Source organism: Hetaerina americana, unplaced genomic scaffold, assembly GCF_022747635.1.
Source record: "Hetaerina americana unplaced genomic scaffold, ioHetAmer1.1.p SCAF_2, whole genome shotgun sequence".
NCBI classification, from domain to species: Eukaryota; Metazoa; Arthropoda; class Insecta; order Odonata; family Calopterygidae; genus Hetaerina; species Hetaerina americana.
The window spans coordinates 61,894,164-61,909,837 of record NW_027286763.1 but is presented as its reverse complement, the minus strand read 5'-3'; the positions used below and the strand labels follow the sequence as shown (position 1 = coordinate 61,909,837).

Genomic DNA, 15,674 nt, shown 5'->3' with positions numbered 1-15,674 from the left:
CGTATCTAATGTGTATAGTAAAATCGAAAGTGTAGCAAATGAATCGAACATTATTGGATAACCAATCCAAAAATAGACCAAAGTTTTATTTTTAATGAAGTTCGTTACGCGCATCTTATACATTTTTCTTTTACTTCTTGTCATGAGTGTTTCGGTCACTTTCTGAGCATTAAAACAAGTGACCCCGCGAGATCTGCCCTAATTCTTGTATCCAAACTTTGTCCTCAAACAATGATTAAAAGGTTCTTATTATATTTGGAGGAAATGCAAAAGTAATGGAAGCGTTAAAGAATCTATAAAAACTTAAAACCTTTTAGCAAGAAATAATGAGCTCTACGGCCTCTCAATAAAGAAGAAAGGGGAAGAAAACTCCAATGGCCGTAAGGATTAGTTGCCAATCTCTCGTCAGACCAAATGTTGTGTTGGTGTGACGGGAATCACGTCAGGGACCAACCACAACCTCTCGACCAGAATAACCTCTGTGGTGGTTTACGGGAGATTAATCCGCGTCAGGGACCAACACACAGCCACACGCACACTATCCTGCCTGAAATCCTTCACGAGGCTGTGAGACTCTGTTAAAGAATTTCAGAATCTTTAAGACCCCGTTAAGGAATCTTTAACGGGGTCTACTCTACAGCCTCGTGAAGGATTCCATCTCCATCTGAAATTCTTTAACAGGGTCTCACAGCCTCGTGAAGGATTTCAGGCAGGATAGTGTGCGTGTGGCTGTGTGTTGGTCCCTGACGCGGATTAATCTCCCGCAAACCACCACAGAGGGTATTCTGGTCGAGAGGTTGTGGTTGGTCCCTGACGTGATTCCCGTCACACCAACACAACATTTGGTCTGACGAGAGATTGGCAACTAATCCTTACGGCCATTGGAGTTTTCTTCCCCTTTCTTCTTTAAAACCTTTTCCTGGCCACTCATATTAATCATTCGTTAAAGATATCTCTGCATTTAATTTGATATTGGTTATGAATTTCCTCATATTTGTAGTGGAATTTTAAAACATCTAACCTGCCAATGCTTGCGGTAGTTATTCTGCACAAAGTATTTACTAGTGCATTTCCCTAAATATTTTCCCCGACGGGGTAGGATTTAACAGTTTAATATTGTGTGCATCGATGGATACTTCCAGGACGACTCGAAAGAGAAATTAGATTTGCACTGGATATGATACAAATGCAATCGATCTTAATTTGGATAAGATACTCGACTGCCAGCCATACGCTGCGAACAACTACGACTGGTGGTTGACTGTCAAGAGGTTATATATTGTATTTGGGCGTCTCAGGTACCACTGAATCGTTCATATGCGCAGAAAATTACATTCACAATATTTTGATATTGTTCACAGAACTTTCAAACTATTCCGAAAACTCTCAAAGTGACCTTGTTAGACATAGCATATAGTTAAGCAAATGGGTAATTTCATATTTATACGCCCAGCAATAATCTTTGTTCGTATTCGGATGAGTGCGGAATACTTTTAACGTTGCGTATAATTGGTGAAATGACAGGCAGATTTTTTTTCGAATATGTGGGGGTGAACTTGAAAAATTCTTATGTCATTCCAAATATGACAGGTTTTCTGCTAGCCTATGATTCCGTCGTATGACCTTGAATGAAAATGATATTCTTTGTTATGATTAATTAATGGTATCATATACCCTGGGATTCACGAGTCGGACATCGGGACGTCGGCCAACATGGAACCCCTGACCCGGTGGAAGACCCGAGAAAACTTCATCAAATTAATGGCATTATCATGAATGGAGATGTTGACGCTTGCATGGAAATCTAACTCTACGGTCATGAAATTCGTTCGTGGGATCTAATTACTCGCTATATTTCTCGACCGTTATCCCTAAATCCTCAAAGCCGTAGTGGCATCCCAAATGTTCACAGTCCCGATGTTCCCTGCACAGTAAATCCTCGGGAAATAATGTTCGTCTCTCCGCCTCGCTCGCACTCACCTTGTCCTCCAACAGAGTTCGGATCCTTTCCTTGGGTTCCTTGCCCTTCTTCGCCCTCACGATCACGTAGATCTTCTTGAGTCCGGGGCAGGATTTGAGGAGCTTCATCATCAGCGCTTTCCCCAGGAAACCCGTGGCGCCCGTCATCAGGACGGAGCGCCCGTCGAAGAAGTTACAGATGGGGCTGTTCATCGCGGCGGTTGAAATCTCAGGCACACCCTCCGCGTTATCCTCGGTACTCCCTCGCACGGGTTCCAGCAGCGGTCGTTCCGTCTCCATTCGAATGCCGTGGTTAACTAACTAACTGCGGCCGGTGGCTGATGGGGACTATCATTAAACGGAAGTCGGGCGGGGGTGAGCAGGTGCGTCGCACCTTTTCCCACGGGGATAAACCTCTCTTCGCTTGATGACGATAATAATCCAACTCGGGGGGAGGGAGGGAGGAGAGGGGAGGGGAAAAGGAGGTAGGGTGAGGGGCGGGTAAAAATGTTGGAGAGATATGGTGGAAGGGGAAAACCTAGTGTAGTGTGTGCGCGTGGGGTCGCTCGATGACGTGCATGCATAAGGAATGAATGGAAAATATTTTCGTGTTGTTACTCCGCTGTTGATTTTCCCCAGCCGGCGGATGACGAGGTTCCGTTGACGGTGGCAAAAGTTCCCGGGGGGGGGAGAAGAGAGGACGGAGGGTTTATGGCGTATTTCTGGGGACGTGACGGTCAACGCGAACGCTCCTCCAGACCTCTCTCTCTTAGGTCGACTCCTCCAGATCTACCGAAAAACACTACGTCGGAGTCGTGCATCGAAGTGTTACCGTGCCCTCACGAGCCTAGACAACCTTGCCGGGAGGAGAGAGAGAGAGTATTTGGTGAAAGGGGGGAAGTTTGAGGATGAAGGTGGAGAGGAATGGGAGGGAGATGGGTGGGTGATGGAGATGGTGTCTTGACACACGCCTTGCGCCCGCCGAGTATATCGTAGCCCTCGCTCGCCTGCATTCAAATCTCTCTGTGCGTTCACTCTCCGCTTCTTTCATTCACGACGCACTCTTACACGCACTCTCCCGCTCACTATTCGTTCCCGCTCCTGTGCAGTGTCGCGCACGCACCGGGAGACGGATTCGTTTCGTGAGAAACCGCATTTTCGAGGCCGTCTCATCGACTCTCCTTGGCTTCCCGGTAAGGATTCAGCGCTCCCAACGGGGGTGGGGAGTGTGAGAGAGGTTTGCGTTTAATGTGACATACCCGGTTGAGAGTTGCCGCACACGGGTGCGGAAGCATCGTCCGCGCCCCAATGTCGCGGTGCTTGTTTATGTTTGCGTGGGGCAAGACCCTCGAGCACCGTAAAGCATCGCCGGGTCCGCCTCCCTCTCTCTGTCCATTCTACCCCCCCGTCTTCCTTCACCCTCCTGCCCGCACAATCACATGTACTAAGTCGTCCGGAGTCATCTTGACTTTCCCCTCGCATCGACCTGAATTTCACTCACTTCATACATATTTCTTCCCTCCCTCCATTGCTCTCACTTCCTCACCTCATCAAAAATAGACGGGGTCTCGGCCCGTTAATAGTATTACAATTCACGTTCGCTTTCTACGCGCCTCGCGAGTGCAGCAGGCGGAAGCGCCTGCACCGCCAGCCGGTTTTTCCCTCCCACCGCCCACCTACCCCTCTCTCCCCCCGAACATTTCTCTACGTAACTTTTCATTGCGCTTAGCACATTTTCTACCCCTTGGACTCGAAACAATTTCCTGATACATTCCGCAGTGTTACGAGATTTTCTGTGATACTTTCTCGTTTTGTGGGTAGCTGTTCGATTCGATCTGTCTCTAGGTGATCTCGTGTTTCCCAATCGATTATTTTGTGTTTTTCATTGTTCCCATTTGAGTCCCGCACTATAATTTATTGGTTCATTTGGACATTTTATTTCTCGCCGTTGACCGTCGTCATCTATTTAAAATTTGAAAATAACCAACATGAAGAGTAACCTGACATTATAAGCACTATATTATTCAAATTTAAGGGTTTAAGTTATACCGCATTGAATTCATGATACATTTTTTCTTCCATAACTGAATGACGCATCGGCATATTTTAATACAAAGACCGTTTGCGATACATTGAAACGTCAATGTTTTCCTGTAGTATATATGCGATTCATCTACTCACGTAATTCATTGTCTAGTGACTGTGGTATCATCTGTAATAAAAATGTTAAAAACATGAATTTTTACTGGTTCTAAAATTTCATATAGCGTGATGTATTTTGCATATTATTTAGAAATGACGGTTACTCGTCGCATGTTGGCGGCACTACATGTGATAAAATGGGCGGGTGATGGGGGTCGCCGCAACGCTAGAGCGTCCGTAGTGGAGATATTTAATTTGAAGATTATAAATTAATTTATCTGTTAAAACAATGATTTGATAGTTCACCGTAATTCTAAACCTCCCGTAAGTTAGAAATCAAGAAACGTAGATTTAATGTATGCTAATAACTTTTGTTAAATACCTTTAAATTATTAAAATTTAAGAAAAATTCATATGTAAATGTGTGAAGAAATTATAATGTGCACGAATTAAACCAATTTTTGTGGGCTAATATCTATTAACCAATGTATATTACCTAAAGAACAATTATTGTTTCGTTAGTGATATAAATTCTCAAAAAATTTCATACTTTTTCTGGATGCATGTCAAAGTCCTCTCACATGAAACTTTTGGGTGATTAGCTGTTGTTCAAATATTACGTAAACCATTTGGATGAGAAGGGCGTCTGAATGATTTCATTACCTTGAAGAACACTGGGGAGAGAATCAAAATGTTGTGGAAAATAGTTGAAGGATTAATGTGCAGATATGGCATGATATCAGAAGAGGAAGAAACGAAAATTTGTGACTAATACGACTAATACTTTGACTCAAGTGTAACATAGGAGGTTGAGGGCTCAGAAAGACACGTGTCAAAATAGTTGGGAGCCCTTGCAATACTATATGTTTTGGTCGTTAGCCTCTCGTTATATAGACAGTCATCCTCCCTGACCTTCTGTTTTAAGACGTTTTCCTTATTGATGTGTAAACGTCGTACATTTCACGAACATTTGGAGGTCATCTCGTAACCGCGGAGTCAAACGTTTATTCACAGTGCTCCGCGGCTTCTTCAAAGGGAGCAACATAGTTCTAAAGAGGATGGGCATGTGTCGATAATGAAGATAAAATCGCAAAAAAATATTGAAAACTGCGAAGTGGCGGTAATGTCAAAATAACCTACGATTATCATACTCTCACAACCTAAAACATTTGATATCCTGTGAACCTCTCTTTTCACGGTAACGGTCATGCTCTATTCATAAAGATCTTACGACATTCAGCAAAGGAATGTAATTGGTCAAAAAAGTAAAATGGTACTTTTTCACAACGCATTTCATGATATTTTATCGCACCGTTTGATGACGCCTAGACAATTAGTTCATATGCATAAGAAAACCTCCGAAAACAGGAAATTAGTGACTGGAGGCCGAGGCTGCTAGGAGGAGCGTTCACCGAAGCTGAAAATTTTGGAATAACGGCAACGGAGAATTAGTGGGAGAAATCAATTTGCTAAAGAAATTTTCCTTAAAATTTGCGATTTATTCATAGTTTGAACATTCTTAAATTTTTAAAATGTACAATCACATAGATGAAGTTATTTGTTTAATGGTAGCCTACCGGTCAGTTTAGATTTGTATTGGGATTAGAAACTAACTACTACCACGTTTATCCCTCGGTAAAATAGCTTAAGTTACATTTTTACCGTAATTTCCATTACTTATACGAGTAAACGTTCTTCATAGGTCTTATACGAGTCTACGTACTTCTGTGTATTCTCTCCATTTTGTCAGAATCTTCTTTTTTTCGATTAATATTTTTACTGTCCTATCTTTGATTTTTCAAGGAATTTTTTGTAATACTGTCTTTTCTTAGCTCTCACCTTTATCCAAGGAGTATCCATTCATGCCTCTGTAACGATTTCACTCAAATAAAGACCTCTATCTATCTATCTAAACTCTCCTCCACCTCGAAGTGTTCCTTCCATCAAGTTTCTTTCGCTCTGTTGGTTTCTGGCGTTACTTTATTTTCTAACTTTTTTTCTTTTTTCTTCCTAATTCTGTGGTAATGTACTTAGGGGCCATAAGCCCTTGTGTGTTTTCCGATGGAAGAAAGGCAGAAAACAAGAAAGGTAACACTATAAGTATTAACAAATTTACCTTTTATTTCATGAAGCAAGTTAACTAAAATGATTTATCTTGACTTACTAGTATGACGTGGATATTTCGCGTGGAACACAATCCTGCTCATACACTCAGGTTTATTTATCTTCGAAACTTGTTTTAGAGTCTTATTTTAATCTTTTGTTTTGCCGACGTTTCACCCCAAATGCTAGACTCATAGTCTGGTGTCTGCTCAGTTGGGAGAAGGTTTTGACAAGTCAATTCGTCAATTATCTTCCCTGTTTCATCCTACCCTGTGGGAACTTCGCCCCAATATGTTGTAACCTATGTGATGCTCGTTGATGGAAAGAGAGAGAGCGGTCTTATGTAGGGGAATAAAGATCTTAGCCTTTTAATTCGGATATGTATATATATTTTGCCTTCCGATGTCTGGGCACGGGCCCCAGGCAGCCTTCCATAAGGGAGTTGACCCATGGAGTGGGTAGGGAAGGGGATCACATATTGGAGGCCCCCCGTCGAGGACTTCTGCCATTTTCCTCGAGTATTCCCATCTCCTTCCGAACCTTCCGACTGGTATATTCGGGTGATAGATAAGCATTGAGAATAAATGAGCCAGGTCTAGTGCAGCATTTGATTGATCGCCTCCTCGGATCTTGAAACCTTTTGCGGGAATTTGTTTTCAGTAGTCAGTGAGGAAGTGCAGAAATCGACACTGTCAATATTGCATTCAGATTCTCGACGCCATAAGTTGTTATCTGGGTGTGTGGAATATCATCAGAATTGTTATTTGTATGATTGTTTTGGGTGCCACTGTAAGCCAATGGCGGATGGTCAGGCTCTAATGGTAGGGGCAGTAAGTTCCTTTCCCGTTCCTTCATAAATCTCACTCTGTTGGTACGTAGCCTGAATTTCGAATAAATCGGTGCCCCTTAATCTTATTGACCGATCCATCTTGGAACAGACGTTTGTGATTATCCTTGGATGGGTACCATATTGCGAAGCAGCACGAAGTGGGCTTGGTTTATGGACAAACTTAAATTTTTCTATTCTGTCAATCATGTTCATTTTTTATGTTACTGAAGTTCTATTCAGTGGCTTGGGTGTGTCGAACTTGAAGTCTGCGTAGGGGGATGAATTTATACACTAGTGGATCATTAGATCACGAGACCAGGGGCTCAGATCCTGTATGTCATCCCGGGCCATACGCCATTATCTAACATGCGTAAGATAAGCTGGCGAAAACCCTATTTACCTGCGCCTACGGTGTCGGTACATGAATAAATCGAATTTTCCATCAGTTTTCGGATGATTATGGTTTATGTGCACTTTTTTTAGATTATACAAAGGTTGACGGCCCCACTTTTTTCTTCCATTCCGTTTTTTGCACTCACTTCTGCTTACATCTGTTTTTATGTCTTTCAAATCCTTTTCTAATCTAATCGATCTTCATTATATCTATTGTAGCTCACGACTTTTTCATAATCCTTGTCCTCCTTCCTGTTCCCATGGTTTCGTTTTGGGCTTTATTCGTGCTTTTTTTTTTTAGATAATCTCGTGTTTCGCTGGGAGGCCCATCCCGTTGTCCTCAATGAAAATACTTATCAAATGCCTTCTGGCATTTGAGGCAGTGACCATCAACAAAAATTCAGTAGAGACTTAAAACCTGTCTAAATTACTGATTTTTATTTAAAACAATTATTTTATTAAATCGGGGCAAATAAAATGATACTGTATGTTGCAGTACTAATTCTAGCAAATGCATCTTGGGAATCTTACGTGGGCTGCCTGAAGACAGAGAAAAAGGCTGAGGAACACAAACTTCCGCACATTGTGTAAATAAATGAATACCAATCAAGCACATCGGTTAAATTTCTAATGTGCATTGCAAATATTATTTGAAATTGTTGAATTTCTACATCCTTTTCAAGGTTGCCGACCGCGTATGGGATTACATTACACATAACGTACTCACTCTGCACTGGGTGTGGAGGTCAAACCTATTAATAATCACTAAGAACACTTCCGTGACCCTGGGGAGATGTTTCCCTCGGCTGTTGTATTGGACGCCCAAGAAGAGGAAAACAGCTCCAAGTCTATGAAAACTATTTGCTCTCCAAAAACCCCCTTTTCACTTTTATATCTGCATGGACATGCCACAAAGTGATCACTCAGTCCCTGCCTTAAGGCCAATGAGGTGACCTTTTAATGGTCACTTCTTTAATGAAACACGTGATTCAAGAAGTAATGAGATAAAACTCAAAGCACGGCCCATAGGAAATCTGGACAACTACTTACATGGACGCCGCAAATGTAATTGGTTATAATTTTACACTAGTGCTCATTGAAAATGAACAGGAGTTAACTTGCAATTTCCTTAGACACGTGAGTGACTAAGGTAGATGATGATGAACTAATCGTTGAACCATGGAATCAATCGTGAAATGAATAAAATTAACTTCCTTCTGCAGATACTTTCTCGCTCATCTCAAACTAGTATTGCCTCAACGTCAGCCAAAATGCCGTTTTGCCAAAGAAGTTCCTTCTTTGCCATTTGTCATGAATATTGTTTTAATCCTTTTTATAGCCCTCCACCGCATCCTCAACTCCTCTATCACTCAAGTGTAGTACCCCTTCATTCTCGAACCAATTGATTTGCCTCTTTATAATATCATCACTAAAACCTTGATTCAACTTATGTCTAAAACTACTAAGTTTATAACCTTGATTGCTTTTTTATGTTACCTGTCGACCAATTTTTGTATCAAATGTATTATTTTATCAGTTAATTTCCGTTTCGTGTACTACTTGTTGAATATATCACGTTTATGGTGAACAGCTTTTTGTTTTCGGTTTTATTTTTCCATGTTCACATGCTTTGTACTGCTAAGTTCAAATTATTCGATTCATTTGGAACAAAAGTGGTTATAATATGATATAAAAGAGCTTTAGAAGCAAAACTATCTGAGAAATGTCTTCTCCGAAACGTAGGCAAATATGGTGCACTTTAAAAGACCCAATGTCGCAAATATTTGCGTGACCTGGATCGTGGAACCCCAGATCTTCCGATCAACAACCATTTCGATCGAAAGTTTTCAGCTGCCGGGGGAAGTCTTGGTCTAAAACTTCATCAAAAGTCCCATGGGCGAAGTAAACTGAATTCCTGAATCGTCCTGATGATCCATCTGAAACTAAAATTTTCAAAACAAGACCGAATCAAAGGAAATTGAAAAGTAAACCGAATCTAAATTTATTTGCATTATTTAGAACGATCCATATAATCGATAACTTATGTATTTCACGACAAATACGGGTTGGAAAATTTGTAAGGATGTGTCAACTGAAGTGTAAATTTTTCCTGAAAACTTTTACTTTGGGATCCTCCCTAATAATTTAACACTTAACGCGTGTAAATATTTCTCCCAATTATTTATATAGTGCCACACAACTTGGATGTGAAAGCTTCGTGCCTCCTGCTCACGCAAACACCACTATTATACCCCGCTTCACAGAATCAATCTTTCGTCACCACTTAATTCGAGAAAAATAGATTCCTCCATTCATAAATATTAATTCTAAATCCTTTTTTTTGCAGGATCAACGTAGGAACTGTGTCAACTGAAGCGTCATTATTTTCCGGAAGACTTTTATTTTATGATTCTCCCCAATAATTTAACACTTTCATTTTATGAAAATGATCTTAAAAAGGGGAAGAGTCGTTACTTAATGGCTTTGATTACTGGAGTTATTATTTCATATTCAAATTAAGTAACTCGTCTGGGGCACCACCAAGTAATCTCAAACTGTAAGACATCTCGGTCCTTCATGGAAAACCACTAGCGGCGCAGTGAAAAGAACCCGCCTTCCCACTTTTGGGTGTGAAATACACATTCCGTAGAGCTCAGTGCGAAATGGCCATCTTATCAAAACTTATCAAACCATCTTTCGGGTTAATTCTACTTTTGATCATCTTTAATTTATAGGCAAAGCTTTTGCCGTGTATTTTGTATTCACGAGAGGAACATTAAGCTAACGAAAATGATTAAATGACCCCACTCGATGATGAATGTTGGAAAATTCACTTATAACAACCAACCTACAATAATGTCAGCATATAAAAATAAGGGGAGAGAATAACGACCCGACTATTTAGTTTTTTTCATTTCGACAAAACCGTCTTCAAAACATTGACTTATATCGTCAATCGCAGTAATGAAACAGGTCCCAGACTGTTCTTACTGTATTGCTTGTAGTAATTTGGTTGCTATTGTGAAAGTATAATTATGGTTGGCAGCACACCGTCTCGTTGGTCAGATAAACATAAAACTGTGGGCTGTGGGTTTATTTCGTCAAGGTTATCAATATCAAAGTAAGGTTCTCCCTCGGTCTCCTATCATCAATTCTTATCCAACGTATTTACGTATCTTTCCTGTCTGGCGCACATTGCCTTTAAATTTGTGCGTTTCCCACTATGACCAGCAATCCCTTTACGTTAAGCTTCCTTCACGTCTCCGTTCTCACATGTTGGCCTGCGGTGCCTAAGAAGGATTTTGACCATTTGTCAATCAAGTAATATCTGAATAGTGGGCGAGGGAAAAGGTTGTACATTTAAAGTCGCCAGTAATGAATACGTCTTCTCTCATCTAAGAAAGGCAAGTTTCAATGCCCACCATTTCATGCTTTCAGCTAAAGTACAAATAAACATTTCAAAAGGTGAATTTTGAACTCAAGTATTTATGTTGCGTTTCCAGTTACAAAAAATTCAAATATAATCGAAAAGATTTTTTCTACTTTTTAAGAAGTTGTGAGTAAAGATGATGAGAAATATATTAGATAAAAAGAAAATATTTTTTATACCTTCATGTATAATTAATATGAGTATCAATACTTAACTGTCTACATGAAAATTAAATGTGATGAGTTTTCATTTTGTTTTTTATGAGCTTTCGTGATGTATACGTAATTCCTAGTTCCGAGTAGATACTAAATGAATTCAATAGTTAAGTGAAGACCGAATTCAAGCATTTATCCTTTACTGAGATTTTTGGTAGTTTTTAAATTGTTATTGTAGTTTTCACCCAGAGTAAGGTGACGACAAGAAAAAAAGATATTATTAAAATTGTAACATTTAAGAATGCCCAGAAAGAGTTTATTTACCTAATTTAAACAAATATCCAATACAAAAATTATATAGTTGAGATTAAAACTCATATGCTACTGAGGAAATTTACATTTCTTTCCCTGTTCCTTCCGAGATTTCCCAGAAAATCCCGGCATGCAGAAAATCACTAAAAACTTAGGCTTAGCTGGGGGTGTATCACTCGAATTCTTTGAACCTCGGAATATTGTGTCATTAGCAAACCACTTCAACCACTAGGCTATCACACTTTCAATTCAAAAACCTGATCATAACTGCATTAATATGTTGAACTGTTTCGTAATAATATTCCAGGCCACAATTTATTAAAGATTGACCATGTTTTCTACAGTCAACTATCTTATTCCAAGTGGTTGCCCAACCGTATACCTCAGCACCGGTAAAGAGGAAGTCACCATATAAGTGCATTTCGAAAAAGGAAAAAAGTGTGGTTTACGGAAAAACCATATCTAACGGTAGTGAAATATCTCAAAGAAGCAGTTAGATCGGTTAGTCATTTCGCACATTGTTACGATCTCTCGCTGAAATCACAAGGTTAAACCACAATCTCTGAATCAAGAACTCATGTTTATAAATGGTTTTCTCCGTCGCCTCCCACTCCCGATCCATTTTTCAATGACCTTTATATGGCTCCCTCCCATGCTTTATTACTTCTACCCCGATATTTTATTATTATTGGTATTTTACTGTTAAAAGGTAGGTTTTGAATGGACACGTGCTGAAAGAAGGAAGACACATGTCTTTACCTCTCCGAGATTAGCACAACCCGACATCCGATACTACAGTAAACCCTTCTTAAATATACCGCATACTTCCTTCCTCTCTTTATTCCGTCCAACATGTCCATCCTTCTCCTACCTCTTCTCCGCTGGCCTAACTTTCTCCGTTTTATAACAATATTCAAAGTCCTGCCGCCAATCAAAATTCTCTGTAAACATATTTTCTACCTCCTTTGCATTTCTTCCAACGATCCCCTCTCCTCTCCCACCATGGCTAGCACTTCCTCGTTTGTTTTACTTTTTTTGTCCATTTCATCTTTTTCAATTTAACCTGCACCTACATTTCAAAGGCCTCCAATCTATACCTATCGTCTTGGTGCATTGATCATATTTCCGCTTCGTGCAATATCACACTCCATTTCAAAGTTTCAACGAGCGTTATCTGAATATCCTTACTTTCCTGATCGGTCTTTAGTACACGTAATTAATATTTAATAAGAATTAATTTTAAGATGAAATTTTTTCACAATGTATTGCCTAAAATATGTTTTTTCATAATTGTATTATTTTAAATTCCTCATTAGTAGAAATGGGAGCCATTCATATTTTGCTATTAATTTATGAATATAAATTTAACTAATGACAACTTTGAATGTACTTCAAGAAAATTGATTATTTAATTTTTCAAAGAAAATCATAAATTTAAGATGGAGGTAATACGTTAATAGAGTAAATTCCAGTTTCAGCAAAAGGCCCTATGGTAGGTTTAATAGGTGAAATTTTAGTATTCGTAGTTTCCTGGTTCTGCATATCTCATACTATGGCGTTAGGAGCTCAGACATTGAGTCAATATCCTTGTGCCGTTGGTGGTTTCCAAGTAAGTGATTGTATCTAGAAAATCATACAGTTCGGTGAATCTGTGGTAGGCATTAATCGGCATTGAAGGTTTCACCATTCGTGGGACTCCGGAATCGAACTCCCTATCCTGTTGGTTGCTACGCAACATTTATTTCTAATGATAGTTTTAGAGGTTGCGTTGGCCTCAATTGTTTGCGGAATAAGTTTGGTCTCATGTCGTTGGGATATTATTCCAAAACTATCCTTTTTCTTTGTATTTCATTTCAAATACAACAGAGGGCTATGTAGGAAATCCCGTGGGTTGCTGAATAAAGATTCAACCAGATTATATATATATATATATATATATATATATATATATATATATATATATATATATATATATATATATATTATTTTAGAATTCCGTTGCAATTAGGCAATTTTCCTGGTGGAAACGGTAAAGTTTGGGCAAAGATAACTCTTACAACGAAAATTACATACATACACGCACTAGAAAAACAGATGAGACAAAATATAATTACATGAAATGAAACTTCCACATCACATACAAACAAAATTCCACATCACGTACAAAATATCGTCTACATCACATAAAAACGATAGTTTAATAACTACAATGAAGTTTATTACCCAGTGGCTGCTTTTCATTTATACTTAAAACTTCTAAAATTGGATGGAAAGGGCTCAAACAAACCTCCAGGCAGTTGGTTCCAATCAATAATAGTTCTATTTAAAAAAGAGTATTTTTTCTTATTTGTTTTTCGCGTCCTTATTTTTATTTTGAAACTATGGTCATTTTTTCCCTTAAAGTTAGGCTTTTCTATCCTTTGCCATAAATCTTCCCACGCTTCGTCCTTTTTAACAATTCTATACATCGCTCCTAACCTACTCCTTTTTCTTCTATTTTTCAAACTCTCCCATTTCAGTAAATCTAACATTTCTTTGGCACTATCTGTTCTTTTGTACCTTCCAAGTACATACCTTGCTGCCTTTCTTTGAACTTTTTCTATCTTTTTAATATGTCTCACCTCATATGGATCCCATATTATGGGGGAGTATTCTAGGATAGGGATAACCATTACCTTAAATGCTTTTTCTTTTGTGGCTACGCTACTTCCTTTTAAATTTTTATGCACCGTATGCTTCAAGAAGCTTACCAGCACGAAGCATGAAGTTATATAAAAAATAATTTATAATAAAAATTTTCGGACAGTAATTAATTAAATCTCTTGAGTTGAATTGTCAGTCCATTTCATATTCCTATAGGCTACTCAAACGATTGTCATTTTCTTCCATCTATAAAGTTATAAATTTAATTCTTTATGGAGCTTGTTTAAATTATAATTTATGAGGGGATGGTTTTTCTGAGGATACTCGCGTAGGAAATTTCATTTCCTCATAATAATTACAGTTATTCATCCTAAAACAATATATATCTTACGAATTTTTTCATCGAGGTACCTATGCGATAACTTAGGGTTTTCAAATGAATAGTTAATGTTCATGTATGATAAATAGGTTTATAAACTATGTAATAAATGAGGTCAGTTCATATAAATCATATTACGTGTCAAAAGTGTCTTTCCATTTCGTATTCATAAAATTAATACTGAAATTATTCTTTCAAAGGAATCGTATTGGCCTTCATACCTTTCGAGGAATGGTGATTTGAAGTATCGCCGATTTAAAAACAGCAGGGATCGCAATGGTGCATTTTTAATGAACTAGATACCTACCATCGGGGTCCGAGTTCGAAAACTGGAGGTTGCAGGATTTTTCTTCGGTATACCTACTTAGGGTGCAATGCGGAGAGTACTTCAAATACGCCGTCCGTCAGGTCTCTTTCCACCCTTCCTCCATTCCTTTTATATCATTTCTCTATCAAATGACCCTCTTATCCCTGCAAAAGTTTTCAGCTATCAGCCGCCCTCCCTATTGACTACCACTACTACGAAAAGAAGCACGTGGCGGTAGAAATCGCCATTGCAAAGGATAAGAAATCACAACTAGCCTTTCATAAAATAAGCAAAGTGTCGCTTCATGTTGACTTGGCTGTGTTTTGTTGTGACCAACCCATTGATCAATGTTCTTACCTCCAAAAGATTACGACGGCGTGTATAACAAAAAATCTTCTTGACGATGGATCGAGACCTTGGCATTATAGATATTCTCGGGAAAGAGCGAGATCATTCCAGGTCATATTTCGCCATTAAACTCATTGGGGACCATCCTGAAAGAGAGGAAGAGACAGAGTGGGAGTTTTCGTCCATTGAAGACTGGGGGAGGGGAGATCGCTTTGAAGGAGCAGTTGATGGGTGGAAGAAGATGTCCAGAAAACGATGCTTTACGGAACACTCTCCCTGCCTTTAAGAAACCGGTCAATCCAGCGCAGCATTCTTGCTTCAAGAATACAAATAAAAAAAGACCCGCGGGTTAAACGAACCTTCCGACAACCAATGGCGACCGAGAGGCAAGCCGGGGCATACTACATGTGCGCATGCGAGGATGGTTGACAAAATTGTTCCGTGACGTTTTTACAGTCGCATTCCCACTGATCCGGAGCCCCTCAATCTAAACCAACAGCCAATGAAGCGATGAATATTTGCCTGGACGCGTAAAGACTTTTTGTCATATGACTGGTGCTATTGGTCAGTCATAAAATTCATGTTTTTCCATGTTTGGTTCTTTTTTTTACCGCTTGGGTATTATGAACGACCATTAATATGTCCGTGCATTTATGCATGTCTCCATGGCCAAG

General features: G+C 39.3%; 1 protein-coding gene across 1 annotated transcript in view; it reads right to left on the bottom strand.

Annotated features, from left to right (window-relative positions):
• LOC139687603 (putative fatty acyl-CoA reductase CG5065) overlaps positions 1–2,349 on the bottom strand; it is a 49,300-nt gene extending 46,951 nt beyond the window's left edge. The window contains exon 1 of the mRNA XM_071584825.1: positions 1,981–2,349. Coding sequence (XP_071440926.1) covers positions 1,981–2,259 — 279 coding nt within the window. The 5' untranslated portion in view covers positions 2,260–2,349. The remainder of the gene's footprint in view (positions 1–1,980) is intronic.
• Between the last annotated feature and the right edge of the window lie 13,325 nt (positions 2,350–15,674).